Source organism: Culex quinquefasciatus, chromosome 3 (assembly GCF_015732765.1).
Source record: "Culex quinquefasciatus strain JHB chromosome 3, VPISU_Cqui_1.0_pri_paternal, whole genome shotgun sequence".
NCBI classification, from domain to species: Eukaryota; Metazoa; Arthropoda; class Insecta; order Diptera; family Culicidae; genus Culex; species Culex quinquefasciatus.
In genome coordinates, this window is record NC_051863.1 from 187,088,308 (window position 1) to 187,112,914 (window position 24,607).

A 24,607-nucleotide genomic window follows, 5' to 3' on the forward strand; every position below is an offset into this window, starting at 1 on the left:
TTTTTTAAAAAAAGGTCCTATATCTATTGTGTTTTATATACTCTAGATTTTTTTTTTTTGTAATGCTTATGTGCTGTAAAACTCTTCACATCCAAACGAACTTTTTCCACTTTCCATGTGCATACTGGCGTGGCGTACTCCCTGGACGGCACACAAAGCTGTCAAAAATGAGTTCCCCGCTGAAAGTCGGGCCGCCTCTGGCAACACTGCCACCGCACTCAAACGGTTGATCGCCGCCCATCAGAAATTCGAAATCGTCGACCGTTCAACCGCGAGCCAGGAAAAAAGGCAAATCACAAAAGGCGGAGTGTTTTTTGCGCAAATTTACGGCAACTTTTACGGAAACAGGATGGACGCAAGCAGCGGCAACAACACGAGCAACGGAAAACCGCTCAAATGCAACCAAAATGTGCAGGTTTATCTGCGCGTCAGGTAAGTTGCGGTTTGAGCGTTCCGAAAGGGGAACCGTTTTTAGGTCAACTGTCAACTTTTTTTGTAGGCCCACAAATGCCCGCGAGAAGTTGATCCGGTCACAGGAAGTGGTGGACGTGGTGTCCAGCAGGGAGGTGATGCTGAAGCCGACGTTGTCGGATACGCGGACGTCGAAGAAGTTTACGTTTGATCGGGCTTTTGATGTGAACTCTAAGCAGCACGAAGTGTACCATGCCGTGGTCGCGCCGTACATCGAGGAGGTACTGGCCGGGTTCAACTGTACGGTGTTTGCCTATGGACAGACGGGGACGGGGAAGACGTTTACGATGGTGGGGGAGGAGCAGCCGGAGTTGAGTTCGGGGTGGGATGACGATACGAAGACGGGTATAATTCCGCGGGCATTGAACCATCTGTTTGATGAGCTGCGGATGACGGAGTTGGAGTTTTCGATGAGGATTTCGTACCTGGAGTTGTACAACGAAGAGTTGTGCGATTTGCTGTCGACGGACGATCATGTCAAGATTAGGATTTACGACGATGTAAATAAGAAGGGGTCGGTGATTGTTCAGGGTTTGGAGGAGGTGCTCGTGCACAGTAAAGATGACGTTTATAAACTGTTGGCGAAAGGGCAGGAGCGTCGCCGGACGGCGTCGACCTTGATGAACGCTCAGTCGTCCCGTTCGCACACGATTTTCTCGATCATTGTTCACATCAAGGAGAACGGGATGGAGGGCGAGGAGCTGCTCAAGATTGGCAAGCTCAACCTGGTCGATTTGGCCGGAAGCGAGAACATCACCAAGGCCGGCAACGAAAAGGGCATTCGTACGCGCGAGTCGGTCAATATTAACCAGTCGCTGCTGACGCTGGGTCGAGTCATCACGGCGCTGGTCGAACGAACGCCACATATTCCGTACCGTGAGTCTAAATTGACCCGTTTGCTTCAGGAATCGCTCGGAGGACGCACCAAAACGTCCATCATTGCGACCATCTCGCCGGGCCACAAAGACTTTGAAGAAACGCTCAGCACGCTGGAGTACGCCCACCGTGCCAAAAACATCCAGAACAAACCGGAGGCGAACCAGAAGCTGTCCAAAAAGACCGTCATCAAGGAGTACACAGAAGAGATCGATCGGCTGAAGCGTGAACTTCACGCCACTCGCGACAAAAACGGAATCTACCTGCCGGAGGATACTTACAACGAAATGCTGTACAAATCGGAAGCCACCACGAAGGAGCTCAACGATAAGGTGCAGCTCATCAGAGTCCTGAAGGAAGATCTCGCCAAGAAGGAGGCCATCTTCAAGGAGGTCAGCCTGAGCCTGGTCGAAAAGGAGGAAATTCTGCGCAAAACCGAGGGCGATTTGTGCGTGACCAAGCACGAACTGGTCAGCACGAAGCGCAACCTGAACATGGTGAAGAACCGCTACGTCGAGAAGAAGGCCATCATCGATCGGCAGGTCAAGACGGAGGAAGCGCTGACCAGCCAGGCGAAGGAGCTGATCGAGGTCGTCGAGGACGTGAAGGCCGACACGGACGGGCTGCACGCGACGATCGATCGCAGAAAAGAAACGGACGCCAAGAACCAAACCGTGTGCGAGCAGTTTGTGGACCAGATGCGCACCCGGATGCAGAACATGCAAGCGAACGTGACGAGTCTGACGCAGGGATGCGCCCAGATCACCACTTCGATTGGTCGCGACTGGGAAAAGTATCTGGTGAAGCAGGACACGTTGCAGCAGGATACGAGGGCTCGTATCGCGGCGTTGGAGAGCTTGGCGGAGACGGGGTTGGCCAGTGGGGCAGCGCTCGTGGAGAGTTTCCAGCGGGAGCATTCCGAGTGGACGGAGGGACAGTTGAAGGTGGTGGAGAGTTGCGCTGGGTTGGTTGATCAGGCGGTTGAGGGTTTGCGGAAGACGTTGGCGGGGAATGTTGAAGCGTTGCGGAAGATCTTGGAGGAGCAGCAGGGCGCGCAGAGGAATCTGCTCGAGAGCACTCTCGAAAGCTGTCGGCGGAGTGACGAGCAGTGTTTGGCGTTTGCCAATGCTCAACGGCGGAATTTGGGCGAGATGGACCAGCTGATGGTGCGATTCGGCGAGAGCGGAGTTCAGATTGAGCAGTTTGTGGAAAAGTCTAAGGAGTCGGCGCAGAAGAGGATGGACCAGCTGACCGCGTTCTACAACAAGATGTGCGAGGAGATGCGAGCGGAGGAAGCGGGGTTGGACAAGCTGAAGACCGTTTGCCAGGACGTTCAGGACGCGAAGAGTGCTGCCCAGCGGTTGATCAGCACTGGCGAGACCCAGGTCGAAGAAAGCATTCGACAGCGAACGGCTTCCGCGGAACAGCATGAAGAAAACGGCCGCCAGCTGGATGATGTCTTGAAGATGCAACGGTTCGTCGTGGAAGGATGCCTCAAGGAAACGATTCTCCAACCTCTGGAAGCCAGCTGTACTGCGCAAAAGGAGTCCATCACTCAGCAGCGCCAAACGTTGCAAGCTCTCCCCGAATCCACCAAGACTCGGTGGACACAATTCTCAACCGCCTTCACAAATCACCGCACCCAGCTTTCCTCGTCGCACAGCGCCCAAACCGAATCCCTCGTCACCAAACTAGCCTCCGACCGTACCGAACAGTCCGAGTTCCAAACGACGACCGTCGCCCTCAACAAACAACTCCAGCGAAACATCACCACCTACCAGAACCAGACCAACGCCAACCTGGCCGAAATGACCGCCCACATCGGCCGATTCCACCGCGAAGAACTGCAACTGTACCAACCAACCGGCCAAACCCCGATCCGCAAAACCATCTCCTACCCGAAAGACCTCGCAATGACCTCCCCGCACGACCGCATCGTCCGCCGGTTCTGGCGCGAGCGGGAACGAGATCACGACCTTTCCATCTCGGAGGTAATTCAAGCAAAATCTCAAAATTCCAACAACTCAATTCGCTTTAATTTTCAGCAGGACAACGAGGACGTGAGCATGCTGTGCGCGAGCCTGAACGGGGACGAAATCCGCAACTCGACGCCGCTGGCTCCCCGCCACAACGTGCTCGCCGAGGACCGGAAGCGCTTCAAGGCGCTGCAGATCTCGAACATTGCGTCCAAGGTGGGTTCGGGTTGAATCATTTTGTTAAGGTGACACTACAATTCTTTTTTGTAATTAATTAGGCTGGCGCCGAGCTTGAGCTGGAGGAGCACAACAAGGAAAACATGGACACGATCGAGGAGGTGGCGTAGACACCGTGCGCACCTGCAGAGTGACCGACAAGAATCCGTGCTATTTTTTTTTCTTTTTAATGCGATATTTTGACCATGCTTGCTTGCGTGAGGCGCACAAGCGGGGTAAGTTCACGACTGTTTGTCCTTTCTTTAGAAGTATTTTTTTTACATAATATATTTTGTGCCGTACGAGATGGAGCGTTCGTCTGGAAAAATGTTTAACATTGATCGTAATAGCTTAGAAACTTTAAGAACATGTGGGGGGGGTGTGGAAGCTGTTTGTGTACATAATCGAATTGTTTTAGTATTGTTTCGTATGTATAACACTGACTACGTGCACTTTTAAGACTTGAATAAAAAAACATAATACTAAACAAAAAAAAAACAGAAATATGTTTTTTTCGTTAATTTTTTAACAAGCAACATATGTTTTGATTGTTATTTTTAAAGTATAACATCAAAAAGATGACATTTCCCTTTACTAACTGTACTCGATTATCCAAAGTTCGATTATCTTCATTATCCTTTTTCTCAGTTACACGGCAGTAGAGAAGTGAGCAGTTCTCTAGGATTTCGGTCATTCATTTTTTTTTTGTATTTTTTAATCCGACTGAAACTTTTTTGGTGCCTTCGGTATGCCCAAAGAAGCTATTGTGCATCATTGATTGTCCATAAAATTTTCCATACAAATTTGGCAGCTGTCCATACAAAAATGATGTATGAAAATTCAAAAATCTGTATCTTTTGAAGGAATTTTTTGATCGATTTGGTGTCTTCGGCAAAGTTGTAGGTATGGATACGGGCTACACTGGGAAAAAATGCTACACGGTAAAAAAAAATTAGGTGATATTTTATTTAACTTTTTATCACTAAAACTTGATTTGCAAAAAAACACTATTTTTATTTTTTTTTATTTTTTGATATGTTTAAGAGGACATAAAATGCCAACTTTTCAGAAATTTCCAGGTTGTGCAAAAAATCATTGAATGAGTTATGAATTTTTGAATCAATACTAATTTTTTTCAAAAAATCGAAATATTGGTCGCAAAAATTTGTCAACTTCATTTTTCGATGTAAAATCAAATTTGCAATCAAAAAGTACTTTAGTGAAATTTTAATAAAGTGCACCGTTTTCAAGTTAAATCCATATTTAGGTGACTTTTTTTTGAAAATAGTCGCAGTTTTTCATTTTTTTAAATTAGTGCACATGTTTGCACACTTCTGGAAAAAATATTTTTGAAAAGCTGAGAAAATTCTCTATATTTTGCTTCTTCGGACTTTGTTGATACGATCTTTAGTTGCTGAGATATTGCCATGCAAAGGTTTAAAAACTGGAAAATTTATGTTTTCTAAGTCTCACCCTAACAGCCCACCAATTTTTAATGTCGATATCTCAGCAACTAATAGTCCGATTTTCAATGTTAATATATGAAACATTTGTGAAATTTTTCGATCTTTTCGAAAACAATATTTTCAAAAATTTCAAAACAAGACTAACATTTTAAAAGGGCGTTATATTGAATATTTTGCCCTTTTGAAATGTTAGTCTTGATTTGAAAATTTTGAAAATATTGTTTTCGAAAAGATCGAAAAATTTCACAAGTGTTTCATATATTAACATTGAAAATCGGACCATTAGTTGCTGAGATATCGACATTAAAAAATGGTGGGTTGTTTGGGTAAGACTTAGAAAACATAAATTTTCCAGTTTTTAAACCTTTGCATTGCAATATCTCAGCAACTAAAGGTCGTATCAACAAGGTCCGAAGAAGCAAAATATAGAGAATTTTATCAGCTTTTCAAAAATATTTTTTCCAGAAGTGTGCAAACATGTGCACTAATTTAAAAAAATGAAGAACTGCGACTATTTTCAAAAAAAAAAGTCACCTAAATATGGATTTAACTTGAAAACGGTGCACTTTATCGAAATTTCACCAAAGTACTTTTCGATTGCAAATTTGATTTTACATCGAAATATGAAGTTGACAAATTTTTGCGACCAATATTTCGATTTTTTGAAAAAATCAGTATTGATTCAAAAATTCATAACTCGCTCAAAGATTTTTTGCACAACCTGGAAATATCTGAAAAGTTGGCATTTTATGTCCTCTAAAACATATCAAAAAATAAAAAAAAATGAAAATAGTGTTTTTTGCAAATCAAGTTTTAGTAATAAAAAGTTAAATAAAAAAATCACCAAATTTTTTTTACCGTGTATCATTTTTTTCCAGTGTAGCCCGTATCCATACCTACAACTTTGCCGAAAACACCAAATCGATCAAAAAAATACAAAAAATAAAATTGAAGAAAAAAGACCGATTTCGTAGAGAATTGCTCAAGTACAAAAAAAAATTTTTTTTGTGATTTTATGAAATTTTTTTTTTTTTTTTGTAAAATAGAAGTTTTACTCGACATTTTTTTTACTTCACTTTTTAATGTAATTTCCAACAAAAAACTTTTAAAAATATTTGTACTAGCCTTATCCGAAGTGGATCTGGGCTGGGACGGGACGGCTGGATAGAGTCTTTTTTTGAGTGTTTACGTTTGTATTCTTCTTCGTTTTTTTTTTGCAAGAAAATTCGTGTTCGAATACATATATCAAGCATGGTTAAAATGTTGTTTAGTTTTTCCTCGCAGATTTTTTTTGAATTTGGCTGTTAAAATTTGTGATTGGACGTGGGTGGAGAATCCTGAGTTTATGTTCCATCGTTTTACGGTGGATCCGTTCATAAGGAGCTGCCGGATACAAATTAATTGAAATGGTTGGCAAATCAAAGATGACTCGAGGTCACACTCGAGGTAAATGATACGATACGATCACGACGAGTCAAAAAAATTCAATTGCAATTTTTACACAACTAATGCGAAAGTTAACATTGCAGGCCAAGGATTGATACCTAAGAGCATGCAATGGCACTGACCTTGTTGCGTGCTCTTCGGTTGACGTCCACGTAAGGAACATCCTGGAAGGAGCGTAACTAACTACATCCGTAGTTCTGTTAGATCATCCGAACTATCTTGATCAGAACAGTATAGCTCTGGTTCCTTGCGAGTGTCCTATTTTCTTACCTCCACGTTGGCTTGGTTTTCATGATGACCTAGCTGGTGGCCTGTGGAAACGGATCGTAAACCTTTGACCACCGCGGGTCAGAGTCGAGACGGCTAAAAGAAAAGGGCGCGACAATGTGGGAAAGGGAAGTAATTTGTGATTGTAGACGGTATTGTTTTGATTCGCTGTATGTTGAGTCAACTGCTGTGGATGTACCTGAAACATCGCACAACGGGGTTTCTCTTCTCTTCATTCTCAGCTACCACCTATCTCCTATTTTTGTTTTGCTCTTCTGATTCCCAATTCTTCACTGATTCTTCTATTTAATATCCAACATTTGATTTAAATGTTACTAACTTTTGATTCTCTTATCTCTCAAAGCTTTTCCACTCTTTTCTATCAATTGATACTGCTTTAAAAACTTTGTGTTTTTCATTAAAAATATACTTTTCCTTAATGTACTAGTAATATCAAGTCTATTGTTCATTTGCCTAATCTTTTTTGATTTTATTGCGAATGTATTTATTTGAATAATTCTTTATCTGTCCTATAAATTATCATTACTATAATCTAAGCTTGTTTTGCATCTCTATTTATTAACTATTGTCTAATTTTACATCTAATACATCTAGCTTCTCATTTTTATTCTTCAAAATACGCTCATCATTCTCTTACTATTGATACTTGATTTTTATAAAATAAATTCTCTTTTACTGTCTATTGTTTTCAATCTTCACCCTTTTTTCAAACAAGTGAGGTTTGAGCCCTTACTCAATTTATGGAAGGGTTAAAGGATTAACACAAATATTACTATTGTAATTTTGGTAAACTTTTATAACATGCTTAGGACCAAAAAATTGTAACAAAACACCGCGACAGAAGAAATAGCAACAGATTAACACGACTCAACATTAGGGAATATTTCAGGAGAAAACAATACACAGTAAATAACAATAAGTTTTTGAATTCAAACTAAAAATAAATCAGTATTTGCTTAAATAAAAGTTGATAGGCACACTTTAAATCGTTAGGCGCTTATACTTACATCAATCCCTACGTAATGTACCACCCCCGGCCGAGTTAAAATGCGTAACCGGAAAAGAAGGTGTGCATGCCTGGCACGAACACTCAAAGCGTGTTCTAGCGTGCTGCTCGTACTGACTCAGAGCAAGGGTGAGATGTAGGTGTAAGGGCAGTGCGTGTTCGTCGGGAACCTGGTGCATAAGATCGGTCAAGGCCCGTTCTTACACTGAAAATTGCGAATTGCGAACTAATGCGAAAGTTAACATTCCATAGGTCGCACGCCCTAAGGCGTCAGAATCGAAAGAAATGGCTGGCAGAAAAAAAATTAAAATTTGTTTTATTTTATTTTTTTCAACTCAAATTACAATACTTCTCATTTTCTCCTCATAAGAAAGAACTGGTTTAGGTTGACAGAAGCGGCCATGTTGAAAGTGATTTAGTTTGACAATAGGTTTTTTTTTTCTCTTTGTTTATCCCATCCCAGGATCTGGGCTGTACCATCAAATTCCTATGTACATTACTATGTACAGTCCAGACTCGATTATCCGAAGGCTTTGGCAAATTTTCACTTCGGATACTCGTAACTTCGGATAGTCAAATCACGGTAAAAAATAGTCGTCTTATTTTTGATTGTCGATCTTAAGTATGACCCCTAAACTACTCTAAATTAATTTAAAAATTTTTAATCCAAGATGGTGGCAAATATGGCGACGATAAAAAATTGAAAAAAATGCATATTTTAATTTAATAGGCAATCAACCATTCAAAATTGACTAAAATTGGGTCGCAGAACTCGACTTTGATTTTAAAAGTAAGAAAAAAAAATACGTAAAACTTTTTTTTGTTCATGATTCGATTATCTGAAGTTCCATACAAACCTTCGGATAATCCAACTTCGGATTTTTTTTCCACTACTTTCACAACCAGCTTTAAATTTCCAGTCTATAATATATATTTTTTTCCATTTCGGGAAAACCGGGACAAAATATAAAACTTTCCGGGATTCAAGAATTCCCGGTTTTCGAAAAATTGACTGGGATGGACATGTGTATTTTTGTCCGTGGAATGTCAAGTCCAGCTGCAGGAGTCGTTTCACTGGAAAAGAAAAGAAAAAGCCGCTTCCGTATAGTCGCTGGTAGACAGTTGGATTTGCAATCCATAGGCCGTCTGTTTTGAATCCCGGGGTAGATGGATAGCTACATAGCATAGGCTTAAAAAGAGGTTTGAATTGCCTCATTTCATTTCAAGTCTTCGGATGTCTTGTTTCGGGTAAGGGATTTTGCAACTGATTACAAAAATATAATAATATTTAGACTATTGAACAAAAATACATTTTTTATTTTAATAATTGCTAAGATAAATCGATAAAATATTGTTTGATTAACTTGATAAACATGCTTAAAAATATGATAACAATACAATATTAAAAACATGGCTACTTTTTGTCTGTAAACTTAACCTGAGACCTTTTTAAATCATCACATTTCCGGTATCACTTTTTTAACATTGCGTTTGAAACAGCAACTTTCCAACCAAATTATCACAGCATTTCAGCATTTTTTTTATCACCGATTAAAAAGTCTTCTTTGGAGATCAAAAGTTGGTAAATATTGCGTACTATCCGAACCATACAATTGACGAGGTTCATTGCCCATAGTGTAAGCTGTAAGTTGGCTCTGAAAAACAAATAGTAATAAAATACAAAAAAAAATATGTTACATAACAAAATCTTTTTGCAATACGCACCGTAAATTGAGGTGACTTTGATAGGGAGTCCAAAGTGTAAAAGCCTCAAAGCTAACATGATCATTTTACTTATTGAGCAAAAAAAATTGAAAAATTGCTGATTCCATTTTCTATTAAAGATATCCCATCAATGTCATCTCAGTTTCCGGTAATAACATTTTAGTAATCCTAGTCTTGATCTATGGGAATCTCTCGAGTTTCAAGTCTGTCGTGACCAAGAGCTAATCCATCATCCATCCTTTCATAATTTGACTGTTCAGTTTGTTTTAAATTAAACCGATAAACTTGTTTAAGCTTTTTTTAAAGAAAATATTCGGTAGATATTTCCCGTCAAACTAGTCCAAAATTACTGATATCAATTGTAAAATAATCTCAACATGTATGTTCCTGTACCTTCTTGTGAATCTCGAGAGGAAGTAGTGCTGCCCTAAGGCAACTCATTTTTGGTGTATCCTTTCTGTACCCTGTGGGAAAATATGTTTTAATCGTTTGCTATTGATTTCCTCTTAAAGACCGTTTTTACTCTTTAGGCATCAGGACATAATTCCAAAATGTTTGCCTTCCGTTTTGGTAACTCGTGGGTTTCCAGATTTGAGCTGCTTTACGGCTAGTTCCCAAGCGTCGCGTAGATCTTGCCCTTTTTCACGACCGTTGATCGCCTCAAACCAACGCGTTTTAGGTTTACCCGTACGTCTTCTATTGTTCACGACAGGAAAGCTTGCTTCGATGACCACTCTTTTTGCGGGTTCATTGTTCCACATCCCAGCGACCTGTACCGCCCACCGTACTTGTCTAGCATTTACAACACACATGATAGGTCTGCAAATGTCTGGTTGCTTCGCACCGTTGAATATTGCTCTTAGCATATCGTCTTCAAACTTGACGAGCATGACTTCTCTACTGGCAAGCACAGTCCACGTCTCACACCCTTCAAGGACTCTGGATCGTATTTGCTCGTCGTATATTCTCCATTTCTTGAGAATATCTTGCTCTGATTTTAGCATCTTCTCGTGATCTTCGAAAGTGCGTTTTCCGATTTTAATACATCTCTCGATTTCTATGTTGCAGCTGTTGTCCCAAGTCACTAATGATCCGAGGAATTCGACCTCTTTCACCATTTCGATTTTATCACTCGCTATGGTCACCGAGCCACTTTGCGGTAGTTTCCCATTAGCTAACATGTACTTCGTTTTCGATGTATCAAGAATCAGACCAACTTTCCCGGCTTCATCCTTGAGTCTAACGTACTGAATTTCAACATCTTGGATCGTTTTTCCGATTATGTCCACTTCGTTGTCGTGGCAGAGAACCAACCGAGAATTTTCAAAAACTGTGCCCTCCATCTTGAGTCCCGCTCGTTTCAGAACACATTTTACTGCCAAATTTAACATGACAGATGAGTCGTGTTTCCCAAGAGTTTTGGTTGAGAAACCATTCTTGTCTAATAGGTCCATTAGTTCTTTAAGCTTCGCTGTTTCGTAATCATTTTTGAAAAAGACGAATAAATGATGTGTATCTTTTTCCTGAAATTCTCGACTTATTTGTAGAATTTGTCGCAACGTAAATATTTGTTTGTTTGGTGATGCTTCTTCTGAATAGCTCTGGTATTGATTGTTATCCTCAGCTTGTTCAAAAACCTTATTTTCAACATCATCTTCTCTATCTGTTGCTGTTACATTACTTCCATCACATTCCTGCTTACTTTCTATTTGGCCTGTTGTAAGAATGTATTTTATTTGTTCGTACAAAAGTTTAGCAGTTTCGTCTATTGCTCCTATCTGGTTATCCCGATACAAAAACTCTTGCAGTGATTCCTTTATAGTTGAGAGAACTGGGTTTTCGTATGCCTTCCAGTGATTTTTTGCGTGCTCAGTGTGAAACTTTTGAAACATTGATTCAACCCATTCTCGATTAATATATTTGTGTTTTCGATTTTCCTTAACACAAACCCAATCAAAAAGCTCTTCTCTTAGAAATTTGATCCCAAGTTTAGAGTCCATTTGCTTGGTTTTCCTAATTTCTGCTTCAATCTTCTTGCACAAATTATTAAGATTCAGATGCGCCACAGAAAGCATGAAATTATCGCAAAAATCACCAGATGGATTTAGCTTCTTAATACTTTCGTTTTTTTTGTCATTCCAGATCTTTAAGAATTCACCGGTTTCTAAGATACTTTCAAGTAAAGACTGATTTGAACACCTTTCAAAAAAAATTCTCGCTTTAACTTGCAACGGTCTGTTGGTCAAAAACACGTAGGTCCATTTTTCAGCTGTCCTGTACCGAGCTATTTGCATCTTTCGGCACTCTTCAAAAGAATCATAATATTTGTACAGGGAAAATGCTTCATTAGAGCTCCGATTATTCGGTAGAAGCATACCCGCCGTCAGATTGCTACCGTCTGAGCAATGCTTAACCTGTATCAAAATCTGTTCACCATTCATCTCGAGCCAAATATCGTCAAATTCGCCAACTATCGGATCCGTAGGTTCCATCCGAAGCCTGAAATCTTGCCTACGTTCAGAGTAGCTGTTATAGGCTCGCAGCAAAATGTACATCGTCACACACAGTTGGTATTCGGTTCCACGAATGCCATTGTGAATTCCGGATATTCTTTCCGGGTTTTTGGAATTTTTGGGAGATTTCCTATGAAAATATGATGTACAACAAGAATTTTAAACATATTTAAAACAAAAATAAATTCCACTCACTTTGCTTTAACAGGCGTTGTCATTCCGGGCATTGTTCAAATGATTAATTAATCACTGATGAGAAAAATTGATAAGGTTATCTTAAACCGTACGAAAAATCAGTAAAATAAAAGTGACCTTATTAAAATAGCTCAAATTTGATGTACTAAGCCTTTATCCCAAATTTAAACTCGATTGGACAAATAATCATGTAATTTTATCATTTTTCTTTATCTGCGCATCGTAGTTCAAGTGATTGATAAGTAAGTGCCAGTGACTCATTTACTTTCGCATATATTTTATACTAGCACACACAAAAGTAAGAATTTATCAGTGACAATGCTTCACACATTCGAACAAAAAAGCAAGGCGAATTTGTCCCACCGAATTCGGTAAAGTTTACCGAATTTTCAACTGCTGAACAGTTTAGTAAACTGAAAATTACCGAATTCGGTAAAAACTCGCCGGAATTCGGAAATGCAGTTCATTATTGTACATCGTACAACCGAAGTTCGGTAGAATTTTGTTCATTTTGACAGATTGTTTTACCGATCTAACCATTACCGATTTTTCAACTACCGAATTCGGTACAAAAATGTAAGTGTGTAGTTATGAAACAAACTGTATTGTTAACTCAAAAATGACAAAATTACATATAGGACGAATTTTCTTTAGTTTATGAAAACTTTTGAAACTAGTTTGAAAAGATCAATCCTTACCCAGCACTCTTACTCGCGTGGCGTTTCACCGAATAGTGCTGATTTGATAGTGCCGCGGCAACGGGCAACTGAAACGCGAATGCGTGAGTGTCTGTGTGATACTTGACAACTCTGCGCAAAACAGCCAATCGAGGAGGGATTTCCGGGACTCTTCAGAAATCACAAGACTGCAAGTTCGTGGCATTTTTGGTTATGGTTTTAGATTTTTGAGTTCTTAAAAAAAACTATTATTAATAAAGTTATCTTTTCTTGTTATTTTCGTTATCTTAAAATCTTAATTTGGAAAATTTGTTTGTAGTCATAACGAAGACTATAGATTTAAAAAAATATATGCCAGATTTATATCCATTCTACAACAAATTTAGAAATTTATTGCATCATGCTACAGAATTGGATCTGGTGGCAACAAAATTAGATATTTTTATAAAAAAAACCTATTTCAGATGAATTTTGATCCAATTTGAAACTTCTTATTTACTTAACCTAAAATGTATATATATTTAGAATAAGTTATAGATCCTAGTTAAACAAACATTTCATGGTGGATTTTTCAAATAAAACATTCAAAGTAACCTTACCAATTTTTAAATTAACGTAATGAATTGAATATGCACACTTTTACGCTAAAATTTGAAAGAAACACAGTGAATATCAAAGTCACCCCGGTTTTTAAAATAACGTGTTTTCCCATATGAATTATTATTTTTAGAGGAGGCGCATGGTGGCTTAAGTAATTTTTTATAATTTGTAAATAAGCCTTATTATATGTTGTTTATTTTTTCAAAATGTTTCACATTTCTTTAACCTATATTTAATAAAAATTCAAAAAGGTATTTTTAATCATATTTTCTAAAATTATTATTACAGTAGTTGTTCGGTAACTGGGCTGCTTTTTAACTGGGTGCTCGAAAACTGCCCAAGTAACCAATCAGCACTAAAACAAGTCAGATTGCAGCACTACAAGCGCTTTACCAGCTGTGGGTTACAGCTAAGTTGTTTTGACATCTGCACTAAATGCGACCATGGACCGTAGCCCAGTTAAAAAGCAGACAAACGTCAAAAAACCAAAACAAACTGAAATGACCGAGGGGTTAATGGATGCAAAAATCATGTTCAATAAATAAAAAACTTTTTTCAAACTTTTATTTTATTTCATGTTACAATTAAAGAAATATGAAAAGTAAGCATTGTAAATAAATTTGAGTACCTTTTATTTTTATATTTCATCAGGAAAATATTATGCATCGTTGTTCCCCTCGTAATTTTTCATTCAGCCCAGTTAGCGAGCAGTATTCGGTGCCTGGGCTACATTCTCAGCCCAGTTACCGAACAAGTACTGTAGTACTAGGCGTCTCCATTAGTATGAAAAACACTTTTTTCTTAAAAACGCAATTTTCACCGATAGAATATTTTTAATCGTTAATAGTCTTATTAAGAAAGATGAAACACAACTTCTATGGATTAATCTCCCATGGGTCAAACATGATCACTCGATCACAAGATGATCACCAAACTTTTCAAATGCTTCAATTATCATATTGCTGAAAATTCGTAACTGTAGTGCACTAAGATTGTTATAATTGAATAATGGCATCATTAGAGCGCTGGCAGTGGGGACGCGTAGTCTTGTTTTTGTGTTACACTGATTTTTCATCGGTGTGTTAGATTGGAAACAGCTATGCGAAAAAAGTCCTTCCTTAATCATCGTTGATCGGAAGGCACGCCGTCGGTTTAGTTCATCGAGGTTGTTGTGGTAAAACATACTTTTCAAATACAGAATCGGCAAAAATCGACCAACAGTGATTTTTTTTTCGAGTCGAGTGTCTACCCAGCAGTGGAAGCGCGTGGTTGTAAGAAAATTATTTGTTGTTTTTTTGTGTGCTTTTATTGAGAAATTTTGTTGTAATTGTTAATGTATTTAAGAAGTCCTTCCTATATACTCGTTGATTGGAAGGCAAGGCGTCATGAAAATTCATGCATGTGTAAATGTGTAAAATGTTCGAAGTGATCAAAATCTCTGCTATACTATAAGAGATAATAAGTCCTTTCTATATCATGGTTAATCGAAACGCACGCAGACGGTTTTGGCGTCTGGTTATCTATTTGTTAGACGATATGAATTTCGCTTTTGCTTTACATTAAAACATATATTTAAACAACTTTATAAATTTATTTAGGCTCTTCTTAAGATAATAAACTCCATCTTCATTTTAATAATAGATATTATGTAAGACAAAACAATACAATTTCTTGTCTGTAAGCTGAGACATTTATAACTCATCCCTTTCCTTTATCACCTTTTTATCATTGAGGTTTAAAACAGCAAGTTTCGTACAAAACTATCACATCATTTTAATATTCCTAAGTCCATATTGCTTTATGTATCAACGACTTAAAAGTCTTCTGTGGAGATCCTAATCACTTGGTGAATGTTGATTGAAGTCGCGTGCTATCCGAACCAATACAATTGACGAGGTTTATTGCCCATATTGCGGAATCTTGTAAGTTGACTCTCGATGGTTGTCGCTTTTTTTGTTGCTTTGCAACTCATTGTCCTCATACAAACTTCACGGGCTCACAGAATCAAATTAAATCACCCTAGCTAGTGCTCTCCGCTTAGTGTCTGTTTTACTCTTCTTCGGGGCCACTTAAAAGCGAAGAGACCTGATTCCACCATCTCAAAATGGTTTGCATTGCGCCTTGGTTACTCGTGGGGGAGCCCTTTTTGAGCTCCTCCTCTGCTAGTTCCCAAGCGTCCCTTAGATCTGGTTCTTTTTTACGATCATTGATCGCCTCGAACCATCGCATTTTCGGTTTACCTCTGCGTCTTTTATCGTTCACGGCAGGAAAGCTGGCTTCGATGACCACTTTTTTCGCGGGTTCATCGTTCGACATCCCGGCGACCTGTCCCGCCCACCGTACTTGTCTAGCAGTTACAACACTCATGATAGGTCTGGTGCAGGTGTCTGGTTGCTTCTCACCGTCGAATATTGCTTTTGCCATATCGTCTTCAAATTTCTTTAGCTTGGCTTCTTCACTTGCTAGCACAGTCCAGGTCTCGCACCCCTCGAGGACTTTGGATCTTATTTGCTCTTCGTATATGCTCCATTTCTTGAGAGTATCTTGCTCTGATTCTAGCATCTCCTCAAGATCTTCGAAAGTGCGTTTTCCATTTTTTATACATCTCTCGATTTCTATGTTGCAGCTGTTGTCCCAAGTCACTAATGATCCGAGGAATTCGACCTCTTTCACGATTTCGATTTTATCACTCGCTATGGTCACTGAGCCACTTTGCGGTAGTTTCCCATTAGCTAACATGTACTTCGTTTTCGATGTATCAAGAATCAGACCAACTTTCCCGGCTTCATCCTTGAGTCTAACGTACTGAATTTCAACATCTTGGATCGTTTTTCCGATTATGTCCACTTCGTTGTCGTGGCTGAGAACCAACCGAGAATTTTCAAAAACTGTGCCCTCCATCTTGAATCCCGCTCGTTTCAGGACACATTTTACTGCCAAATTTAACATGGCAGGTGAGTCGTGTTTCCCTAGATTTTTAGTTGAGAAATCATTCGCGTCTATTCACCCAACTGGCAGTCGCATGATTTTGATGCATGGCGGCATGAAAGTATATCAGAATCTGCATGAAATCTGTCCTCATGCATTTTTTGCGATATAGGTGTTGGCGCCAACGCCAAAGTAGATTTAATTTGCCCAAGAAATGATTTTAATCTTAAAAGAAATAGTTTCCAACCGATATGATTTTTTAACAGTGTCAGGTAGAGTAAATTTGCAAAAATAATCCATCCATTTCCACAGTGTCAGTTAATCCTTCCATTGTTTCAAGCACATAACACAACACAAATGTACCCGCACATACACGCCACACATTTAAGAAGAAAAGAAACAATAGCATGTAAATAACTGCAGACCAACTCACCATTCGTGTCCTTTCCCTTTCACACCAGTTTCGTTCATGTATCTCACAGCACACAATAGGCTCAAGCCGCGCAGCGCGTCTGAACAGGCAGCTTGCGCAAACAGACCAATAGGAGAGCAGGGAGTAGGGATGAATGAAGTAAATGAATGGAAAGAAGAAGTGGCGTGTACATGGTTTAGGGAATAAGGATTGCGCACCCGAGAGGAGATTAAATAATAAGAATATTTTTGCAAAGAAGATTCGGGAAGAAATGCCGAAGTTTTAGTTATAAAAATCAAATGAATTTGTTAGTCCGTAAGTCAGTTTAAGCTTGTAAATATAGAAGTTAACATCGTGAAACAAGCTATTTTCTTGCATCCTGGCCAAAGGAGTCCACTGAAGGAAAAACTCGTGAATACAGTCCACTCGCCGATTGTCGCCTTGAAGCTGTGTTTTGCCACGGAATTCCCTGCAACACAGTGGAAAGGTTGGACAATCATCAAGCCCTCCTGGAGCCGGGCCTAGCGCTCCTACATGGTCCTTCAAACCGGATTTGTGTGAAGTGTTCGGACCTACAAGGTCCTTCAGACCGGAATTGTGCGAAAAGTGCGGACCTTCATGGGGTTTCAACCCGTTATTCTGTGAACGTTCAATGAGAGTCGCCAACCGGAAGTAAAAGTGATCCGTCAACCCGGACATGTGAAAGTGGCCTTTAGCGGATGCGAGGAAGAACTGACAAGTGGGTCTAAAGAGACCAAAGTGAAGCACAGCCAAAGTGTTTTACAAACCAAAAACTCGTGTGCCAAAAAAGTTGGCAAAGTGCGTCCACGCCGTGGGCAAAAAGTCGCAACAAGCAAAAGGTTGCAAAAGTGAACTCAAACTTTGAGACACAAGTGAAGTGAAGTGAGAGCGCCAAAATGGTGTTACACACGCCAATGAAGCAGCCCGTGAATACAGATGAAGTGAAGTCGCTGATTCATCAGCGGGGACAGGTCAAGGGAAAAGTGACGAGAATTAAGAGTGCCCTTGACGAAGCCAAGAAGAACCCGCAGAGGATTACCAAGGCGACGCTGAAGGTGTACGAGAAGAAGCTGGAAGCGCACTACCAGGAGTACGTGTTGCGCCATCGTGAAGTGATCGAAGTGGTTGCCAATGACAAGAAGGAGGAACAAGATGATGTGCTCGACGTGTTTGACCAGCTTCACACCGAAACGCTGGTGCTGGTCGAAGAGCTGATGGAGATGTTCAACCAGCCGGTCGCTGGCCCCTTTCAAGTCGGTGCCAACGGAGTGGCGCCTCAAGTGATCGTGCAACAGCAACCTCTTCGAGCACCGATACCGACCTTCGACGGGCAGACGGAGAACTGGCCAAAGTTCAAGGCCATGTTCGAAGACCTCGTCGGTCGCACCCGCGATTCCGACGCCATGAAGCTGCATCACCTCGACAAAGCCCTGGTCGGTGATGCAGCTGGGTTGATCACCGCGAAGATGATTCAAGACAACAACTACGAGCAAGTTTGGAAGGAGATCAGCGAGCAGTTCGAGAACCAACGTGTCATCGTGGATACGCACATCGATGGATTGTTGCAGCTCAAGCCAATCACCAAGGGAAGCTACAAGGACTTGCAGGCGCTTACCAAAGCCTGTGATCGCCACGTCGCCGGATTGCAGTACCAAGGACTCGTCGTCGACAAGCTGTCAGGACTTATCATTAACAAGCTAGTGGTAGGGTGCTTAGATGATAGTACTAGACAGCAGTGGGAAAGGACGCAGAAACAAGGTGAGTTGCCAGACTTTAACCAAACATTGCAATTTTTGAAAACCGAGTGCCAAGTCCTTGAACGTTCCCAAAATTCGCGCGTCTTGAGCTCAGCAAAGGAGCAAAGCAACACCAAGCCATCTTGCCCCAAACCAACCCCAAAAGCCCATACTGCCACATCTGCAAAGGTCGCCAAGTCATGTCTGGTTTGTGGGGCGGATCACCGTCACTTTGAATGTTCGAAGTTGCTGGCGATGACAGTTTCGGAGCGCAATGCCAAAGTTAGTGAGTTGAAGTTATGTTTTAACTGCCTCCGAGCTGGTCATCGACTTTCTAGTTGCTCCAGCAACCTGAAATGTCAGACTTGCCACAAGAAACACCACACCTTGCTCCATAACGACTCTTTCTCCAAAGCTCAAAGCGTAAGACCAACCCCAAGCCTCCAAGTAACGAACCCTACAACACCTCAGTCTGAATCTCCCAACCATCCCACGTCCACTACACTGAGTCAGAACCTGCAGCAGCAAACCCCTCTCAACTCTTCATGTTCATCCAACCATTCCCAGAGTTTGAAAACTGTGATGTTGCTGACGGCTCTTGTCCTGATCGAGAATGATGGAGATCCCGTTCCTTGCCGTGCGCTTCTTGATAGTGGTTCGCAAGTGAACTTTCTCTCCGAGCGGATTGCCGACAAGTTGAAGGCCCCTCGTGAGTCGCTGTACGTTCCGATCGCTGGTGTAGGTGGGTCAAAGATGTATGCTAGGGAGAAAGTCCGGGTAACCGTTCATTCGAGATACTCGGCCTTCGCCGCCAGTATCACATGTCTGGTGGTTCCAAAGGTGACTGGAATCATCCCCGGATCGAAGATTGATGTTTCCTCCTGGTCGATCCCAGTGGGAATCCAACTTGCGGATCCAGAGTTCAATGTCCCCGAGAGAATTGATATGTTGATTGGTGCCTCCATGTTTTTCAGCCTGCTTAAGTCAGGACAGCTGCACCTGGCAGATGGTCTGCCAGAGTTGCGCGAAACTCATTTCGGCTGGGTATTTTCCGGCGAAATCGAGAATTCTGTGAACCATTCACACATCGCGAACAACGCTTCGTTGGATGTGCTGAATCAAACGATTTCTAAGTTTTGGGAGGTCGAGGATCTTGCCGATCCAACGCCCCCACCCTCTGATGTTGATGAATGTGAGAAGTTGTTCGTGGAAACGCATAGTCGTTTGCCGTCAGGTCGATTTGTTGTTAGATTACCGTTTCGTGAAAATGTTTCAGGGTTGCCAGACAACCGTTCGCTCGCTCTTCGTCGGTTCCTGCTGTTGGAGCGCCGTCTCAACAGAGAACCAAGTCTGAAGCAGCAGTATGCTAAGTTCATTGATGAGTATGAAACCCTTGGTCATTGTCGTGAGGTTGATGAGTCCAAGGATGTAGACCAGCATCGGTACTACATGCCCCACCACGCCGTCCTGAGGCCGACGAGCTCGACCACGAAACTGCGAGTAGTGTTCGACGCGTCGGCCAAGCAAGGTTCTACGGCGAAGTCGCTCAACGAGGTTCTCCACGTTGGAAAGCCGGTCCAAAGTGATTTGTTCAGTATCCTCCTCAGATTTCGTAAAACCCCATTGCATTCACTGCCGATATTGAAAAATGTATCGGCAAGTGCTTATCGACTCGTCTCAGACGAGGTTCCAGAGAATTCTGTGGAGGAGTGACTCTTCAAAGCCGATTCGCGTGCTGGAGTTACAGACGGTAACTTACGGTACAGCAGCTGCCCCGTTCCTCTCGACCAGATGTCTAGTTCAGTTGTGTCAAGATGAAAGAGAGAATTTTCCGCTAGCAGCTGAGGTGGTTCGTAATGATTGTTATGTCGATGATATCCTTTCCGGTGCTAGCTCCGCTGACGAAGCTGTAGTCGTCCAGCGGCAGATTCGAAAGATGCTTGAGTCTGGAGGTTTTCGTGTCCACAAATGGAGCTCGAATTGCCAGGAAGTGTTGAGTAGTGTTCCCGAATCTGATCGCGAGAAACTTGTGTGCCTCGATCAAGGAAACGAGGTCGTCAAGGCACTGGGTCTGACATGGTGTCCCCAGTCTGACGAATTTATGTTCGTGGTGCGTCTTCCAAAAGATGTCACCGAATTCACCAAGCGAAGTATTTTCTCTGAAATCGGCAGGTTGTTTGATCCCATCGGATTTCTATCCCCCGTGATTGTTGTTGCGAAGCTTTACATGCAGAAGTTGTGGTTGATTGAGTTGCCATGGGACGCTAAGGTCGAAGGAGATCTTCTGGCGTCGTGGTTGTGTTTCCGTAGAGCCCTCCCCAAGGTTAGTGAAATTCGGATTCCACGCTATGTTATCAGCCCGTCGACTGTCGCGATTGAGCTTCATGGATTTTCCGACGCTTCCGTTGTTGCTTACGGTGCAAACATTTACGTCCGGTGCATCTTGTCCGACGGTAGAGCTCAACTTCGCCTCCTCTGCAGAAAATCCAGAGTTTGTTCGCCCAAGAAAGATCTCAACATTCACCGCAAAGAGTTGATGGCGTGTGAACTGTTGGCTCGCATGATGGTTAGAGTTCTCGAGACTGTCAAGTTCAAGGTAAGCCAAGTCGTACTCTGGACTGACAGTCAGGTGGTCCTCGCATGGCTTAAGAAGTCATTGGCGAAGCTCGATGTGTTCGTCCGGAACAGAGTTGTCAAGATTCTTGAGCTCACCGCAGGATTTATTTGGAAGTATGTCATGTCAAAGGACAACCCCGCTGATATTGTTTCCAGAGGCATGCTTCCCGAGGCTCTAATGTCGAAGTCCGAGTTCTGGGAAGGCCCATTCTTCCTGAGAATCGAAGTTTACGATGAGGAAATCCCCCCAGAAATTCCCGATGATGAACTCCCCGAGTTGAAGCTTGGTCCGATCATTGCAACCCCTGTGTTCAATGAAGACCAGCTTCCGGTGTTTACCAAGTTCAGTTCGTTCAGAAAGCTTCAGCGTGTGATGGCATACGTGCAGCGTTTCATCCAAAATTGTCGTCAGAAAGATCCGTCTTGTCGAGTGTTCATGATTCACCCAACGATTCCTGAGTTGCGCGCTTCGCTGGAACTGATCGTGAAAATAACCCAGCACGAAGCACTCAGTGACGAAATTTACCGTGTTCAGAATGACGAACCGTGCAAAAAGATTGCAGGTTTGCACCCATTCTACCAGGACGGTGTCCTGAGAGTTGGAGGTCGGCTTCAGCAATCCTCGCTGTTGTTTCACTCCAAACACCCCTACATTTTGCCGAAACACCCTGTAGTTGACCTTTTGATTCGCGCTTACCATGAAGAAATTTTGCATGCAGGTCCCAAGAGTCTGATCGCTGCTTTGAGGACAAGATTTTGGCTGATCGACGGAAGGTCGTCAGTTCGCAGAATCACTCATCGTTGCGTCACGTGTTTTCAGGCTCGCCCGAAGGTCGCTAGTCAGTTGATGGGAAATCTTCCTGCATATCGTGTCAACCAAGCTCTGCCGTTCGAGGTCACAGGTGTTGATTACGCAGGTCCAGTTTATGTCAAGGAAGGTCGATATAAGCCCAAGATCGTAAAGGCTTACATCTCGGTGTTTGTTTGTATGGTCACTCGAGCCGTACATTTGGAACTCGTTTCAGATATGAGTACAGAGACTTTTCTCGCAGCTCTGAAACGCTTCGTAGGTCGTCGAGGACTTCCCGAGAAATCCACTCCGATAACGGAACCAATTTCCGCGGAGCGAAAACCGAGCTACATGAGCTCTATGAATTGTTGAAGTCCCAAGTCACAGTCGATGAAATCGCTCAGTTCTGTCAGCCTCGTGAAATTAATTGGTCGTTCATTCCCCCCGAAGCCCCCAACTTTGGTGGTATTTGGGAAGCCGCCGTTAAGAGTACCAAATTTCATTTGAAGAGAACTATCAAGGAAGCCAAGTTGTCCTTTGAAGAGTACGCTACAGTTCTGACTCAGATAGAAGGAATTTTAAATTCTCGTCCTCTCTATGCTGCCTCTTCAGAACCTAATGATTCAGAGATTCTCACCCCCGGACACATTTTGATTGGTCGTCCCCTGACCGCCATACCTGAACCCAGTTGTGAAGGTGTTCAGATAAATCGGCTCAGTCGCTGGCAGTACATGCAGCGATTGCGCGATGAGTTTTGGAGAAAGTGGCATCGCGATTATTTGCAAACCCTTCAACCCCGCGGTAAGAATCGAGTCAAGTCCGCCAACATCAAACCAGGTATGATTGTTTTGCTAGAAGAAAAAGATGCACCCGTGCAGGTTTGGAAGTTGGGAAAAATTACAAAACCTTCCCGGGAAAGATGATTTGGTGCGTACGGTAGAAGTGCAGATCGGTACAGTAGTGTACAAGCGGGCGATCCATAAGATTGCTGTTCTGCCAATCATTGATAATGCAAATTTGGTTAAGGTCACAGAGATTCCATCTCTGCCCGGCGGGAGTATGTTGGCGCCAACGCCAAAGTAGATTTAATTTGCCCAAGAAATGATTTTAATCTTAAAAGAAATAGTTTCCAACCGATATGATTTTTTAACAGTGTCAGGTAGAGTAAATTTGCAAAAATAATCCATCCATTTCCACAGTGTCAGTTAATCCTTCCATTGTTTCAAGCACATAACACAACACAAATGTACCCGCACATACACGCCACACATTTAAGAAGAAAAGAAACAATAGCATGTAAATAACCGCAGACCAACTCACCATTCGTGTCCTTTCCCTTTCACACCAGTTTCGTTCATGTATCTCACAGCACACAATAGGCTCAAGGCCGCGCAGCGCGCGTCTGAACAGGCAGCTTGCGCAAACAGACCAATAGGAGAGCAGGGAGTAGGGATGAATGAAGTAAATGAATGGAAAGAAGAAGTGGCGTGTACATGGTTTAGGGAATAAGGATTGCGCACCCGAGAGGAGATTAAATAATAAGAATATTTTTGCAAAGAAGATTCGGGAAGAAATGCCGAAGTTTTAGTTATAAAAATCAAATGAATTTGTTAGTCCGTAAGTCAGTTTAAGCTTGTAAATATAGAAGTTAACATCGTGAAACAAGCTATTTTCTTGCATCCTGGCCAAAGGAGTCCACTGAAGGAAAAACTCGTGAATACAGTCCACTCGCCGATTGTCGCCTTGAAGCTGTGTTTTGCCACGGAATTCCCTGCAACACAGTGGAAAGGTTGGACAATCATCAAGCCCTCCTGGAGCCGGGCCTAGCGCTCCTACAATAGGAGTATGACATTTTTGCCCGTTACCGACAATTATCGACATTACCGACGGCTTTTTGGTTGTATTTCACAAAAAAAATAACTTAGCAGAACGTGTATTGAACCACCAACTTCTTGGTTATTGATCCGACACGCTACCACCGCGCTATGGCGCTTGATGTAAAGTGAGTGAAAGAGAACCAACATATGCTTCTCTTTGGAGTGTTACTCGGGGACGGGCCAGCATTATATGTGTTGGTGAGAACTGCAGATCGCTGAAATTTTTACACGCGGGCAAAAATGATCTACGGGCTTGCTGCAAAAAATGTTATAAATATGACATTTTCTGCAGCAAATCCAATGTTGCAGATTTTGAGGTATATTTTTCCTTTGGGTGTTGGGTTCATTAGTTCATCAAGCTTCGCTGTCTCATAATCAGCTTTGAAGAAGACGAATAAATGATGAGTATCTTTTTCCTGAAATTCTCGACTTATTTGTAGAATTTGTCGCAACGTAAATATTTGTTTGACTGTTGATAATTTTTCTGGAACGTCCTGGTCAACATCATTCCCTCTATCTATTGCTGTCAACTCACTTTCATCACATTTCTGTGTGTTCTCTGTTTGACCTGTTGTAAGAATGTATTTTATTTTTTCGTACAAAAGTTTAGCAGTTTCGTCTATTGCTCTAATCGGGTTATCCCGATACATAAACTCTTGCAATGATTCCTTTATTGTTGAGATAACTGGGTTTTCGTATGCCTTCCAGTGATTTGTGTGCTCAGTGTGAAACTTTTGAAACATTGATTCAACCCATTCCCTATCCATATATT

At 41.8% G+C, this 24,607-nt stretch overlaps 2 protein-coding genes across 5 annotated transcripts; one reads left to right on the top strand and one right to left on the bottom strand.

Annotated features, from left to right (window-relative positions):
- Window positions 1-206: 206 nt before the first annotated feature.
- LOC6041053 (kinesin-like protein Klp61F) lies at window positions 207-4,024 on the top strand. 2 transcript variants are annotated; one of them, XM_001850312.2, is made up of 4 exons: window positions 207-432; window positions 500-3,338; window positions 3,393-3,539; window positions 3,602-4,024. In XM_001850312.2, exons 1-4 carry the CDS (start codon window positions 350-352, stop codon window positions 3,668-3,670), a joined length of 3,138 nt encoding a protein of 1,045 aa, XP_001850364.2. In that variant the 5' UTR covers window positions 207-349; the 3' UTR covers window positions 3,671-4,024. The 2 variants fall into 2 exon arrangements, with proteins under 2 accessions (XP_001850364.2, XP_038119723.1); XM_038263795.1 differs by having other exon boundaries at window positions 3,396-3,539.
- Window positions 4,025-9,104: 5,080 nt separating this feature from the next.
- On the bottom strand, window positions 9,105-13,208 carry LOC119770701. 3 transcript variants are annotated; one of them, XR_005278951.1, is made up of 4 exons: window positions 12,877-13,208; window positions 12,179-12,232; window positions 9,471-12,113; window positions 9,105-9,400 (listed from the first exon to the last, which is right to left on the bottom strand). XR_005278951.1 is itself a non-coding variant. In XM_038266043.1 (4 exons), exons 2-3 carry the CDS (start codon window positions 12,208-12,210, stop codon window positions 10,004-10,006), a joined length of 2,142 nt encoding a protein of 713 aa, XP_038121971.1. In that variant the 5' UTR covers window positions 12,211-12,232; window positions 12,877-13,208; the 3' UTR covers window positions 9,105-9,934; window positions 9,994-10,003. The 3 variants fall into 3 exon arrangements, 2 of the variants coding, with proteins under 2 accessions (XP_038121971.1, XP_038121970.1); XM_038266043.1 differs by having other exon boundaries at window positions 9,105-9,934; window positions 9,994-12,113; XM_038266042.1 differs by having other exon boundaries at window positions 9,105-12,113.
- Window positions 13,209-24,607: the final 11,399 nt, after the last annotated feature.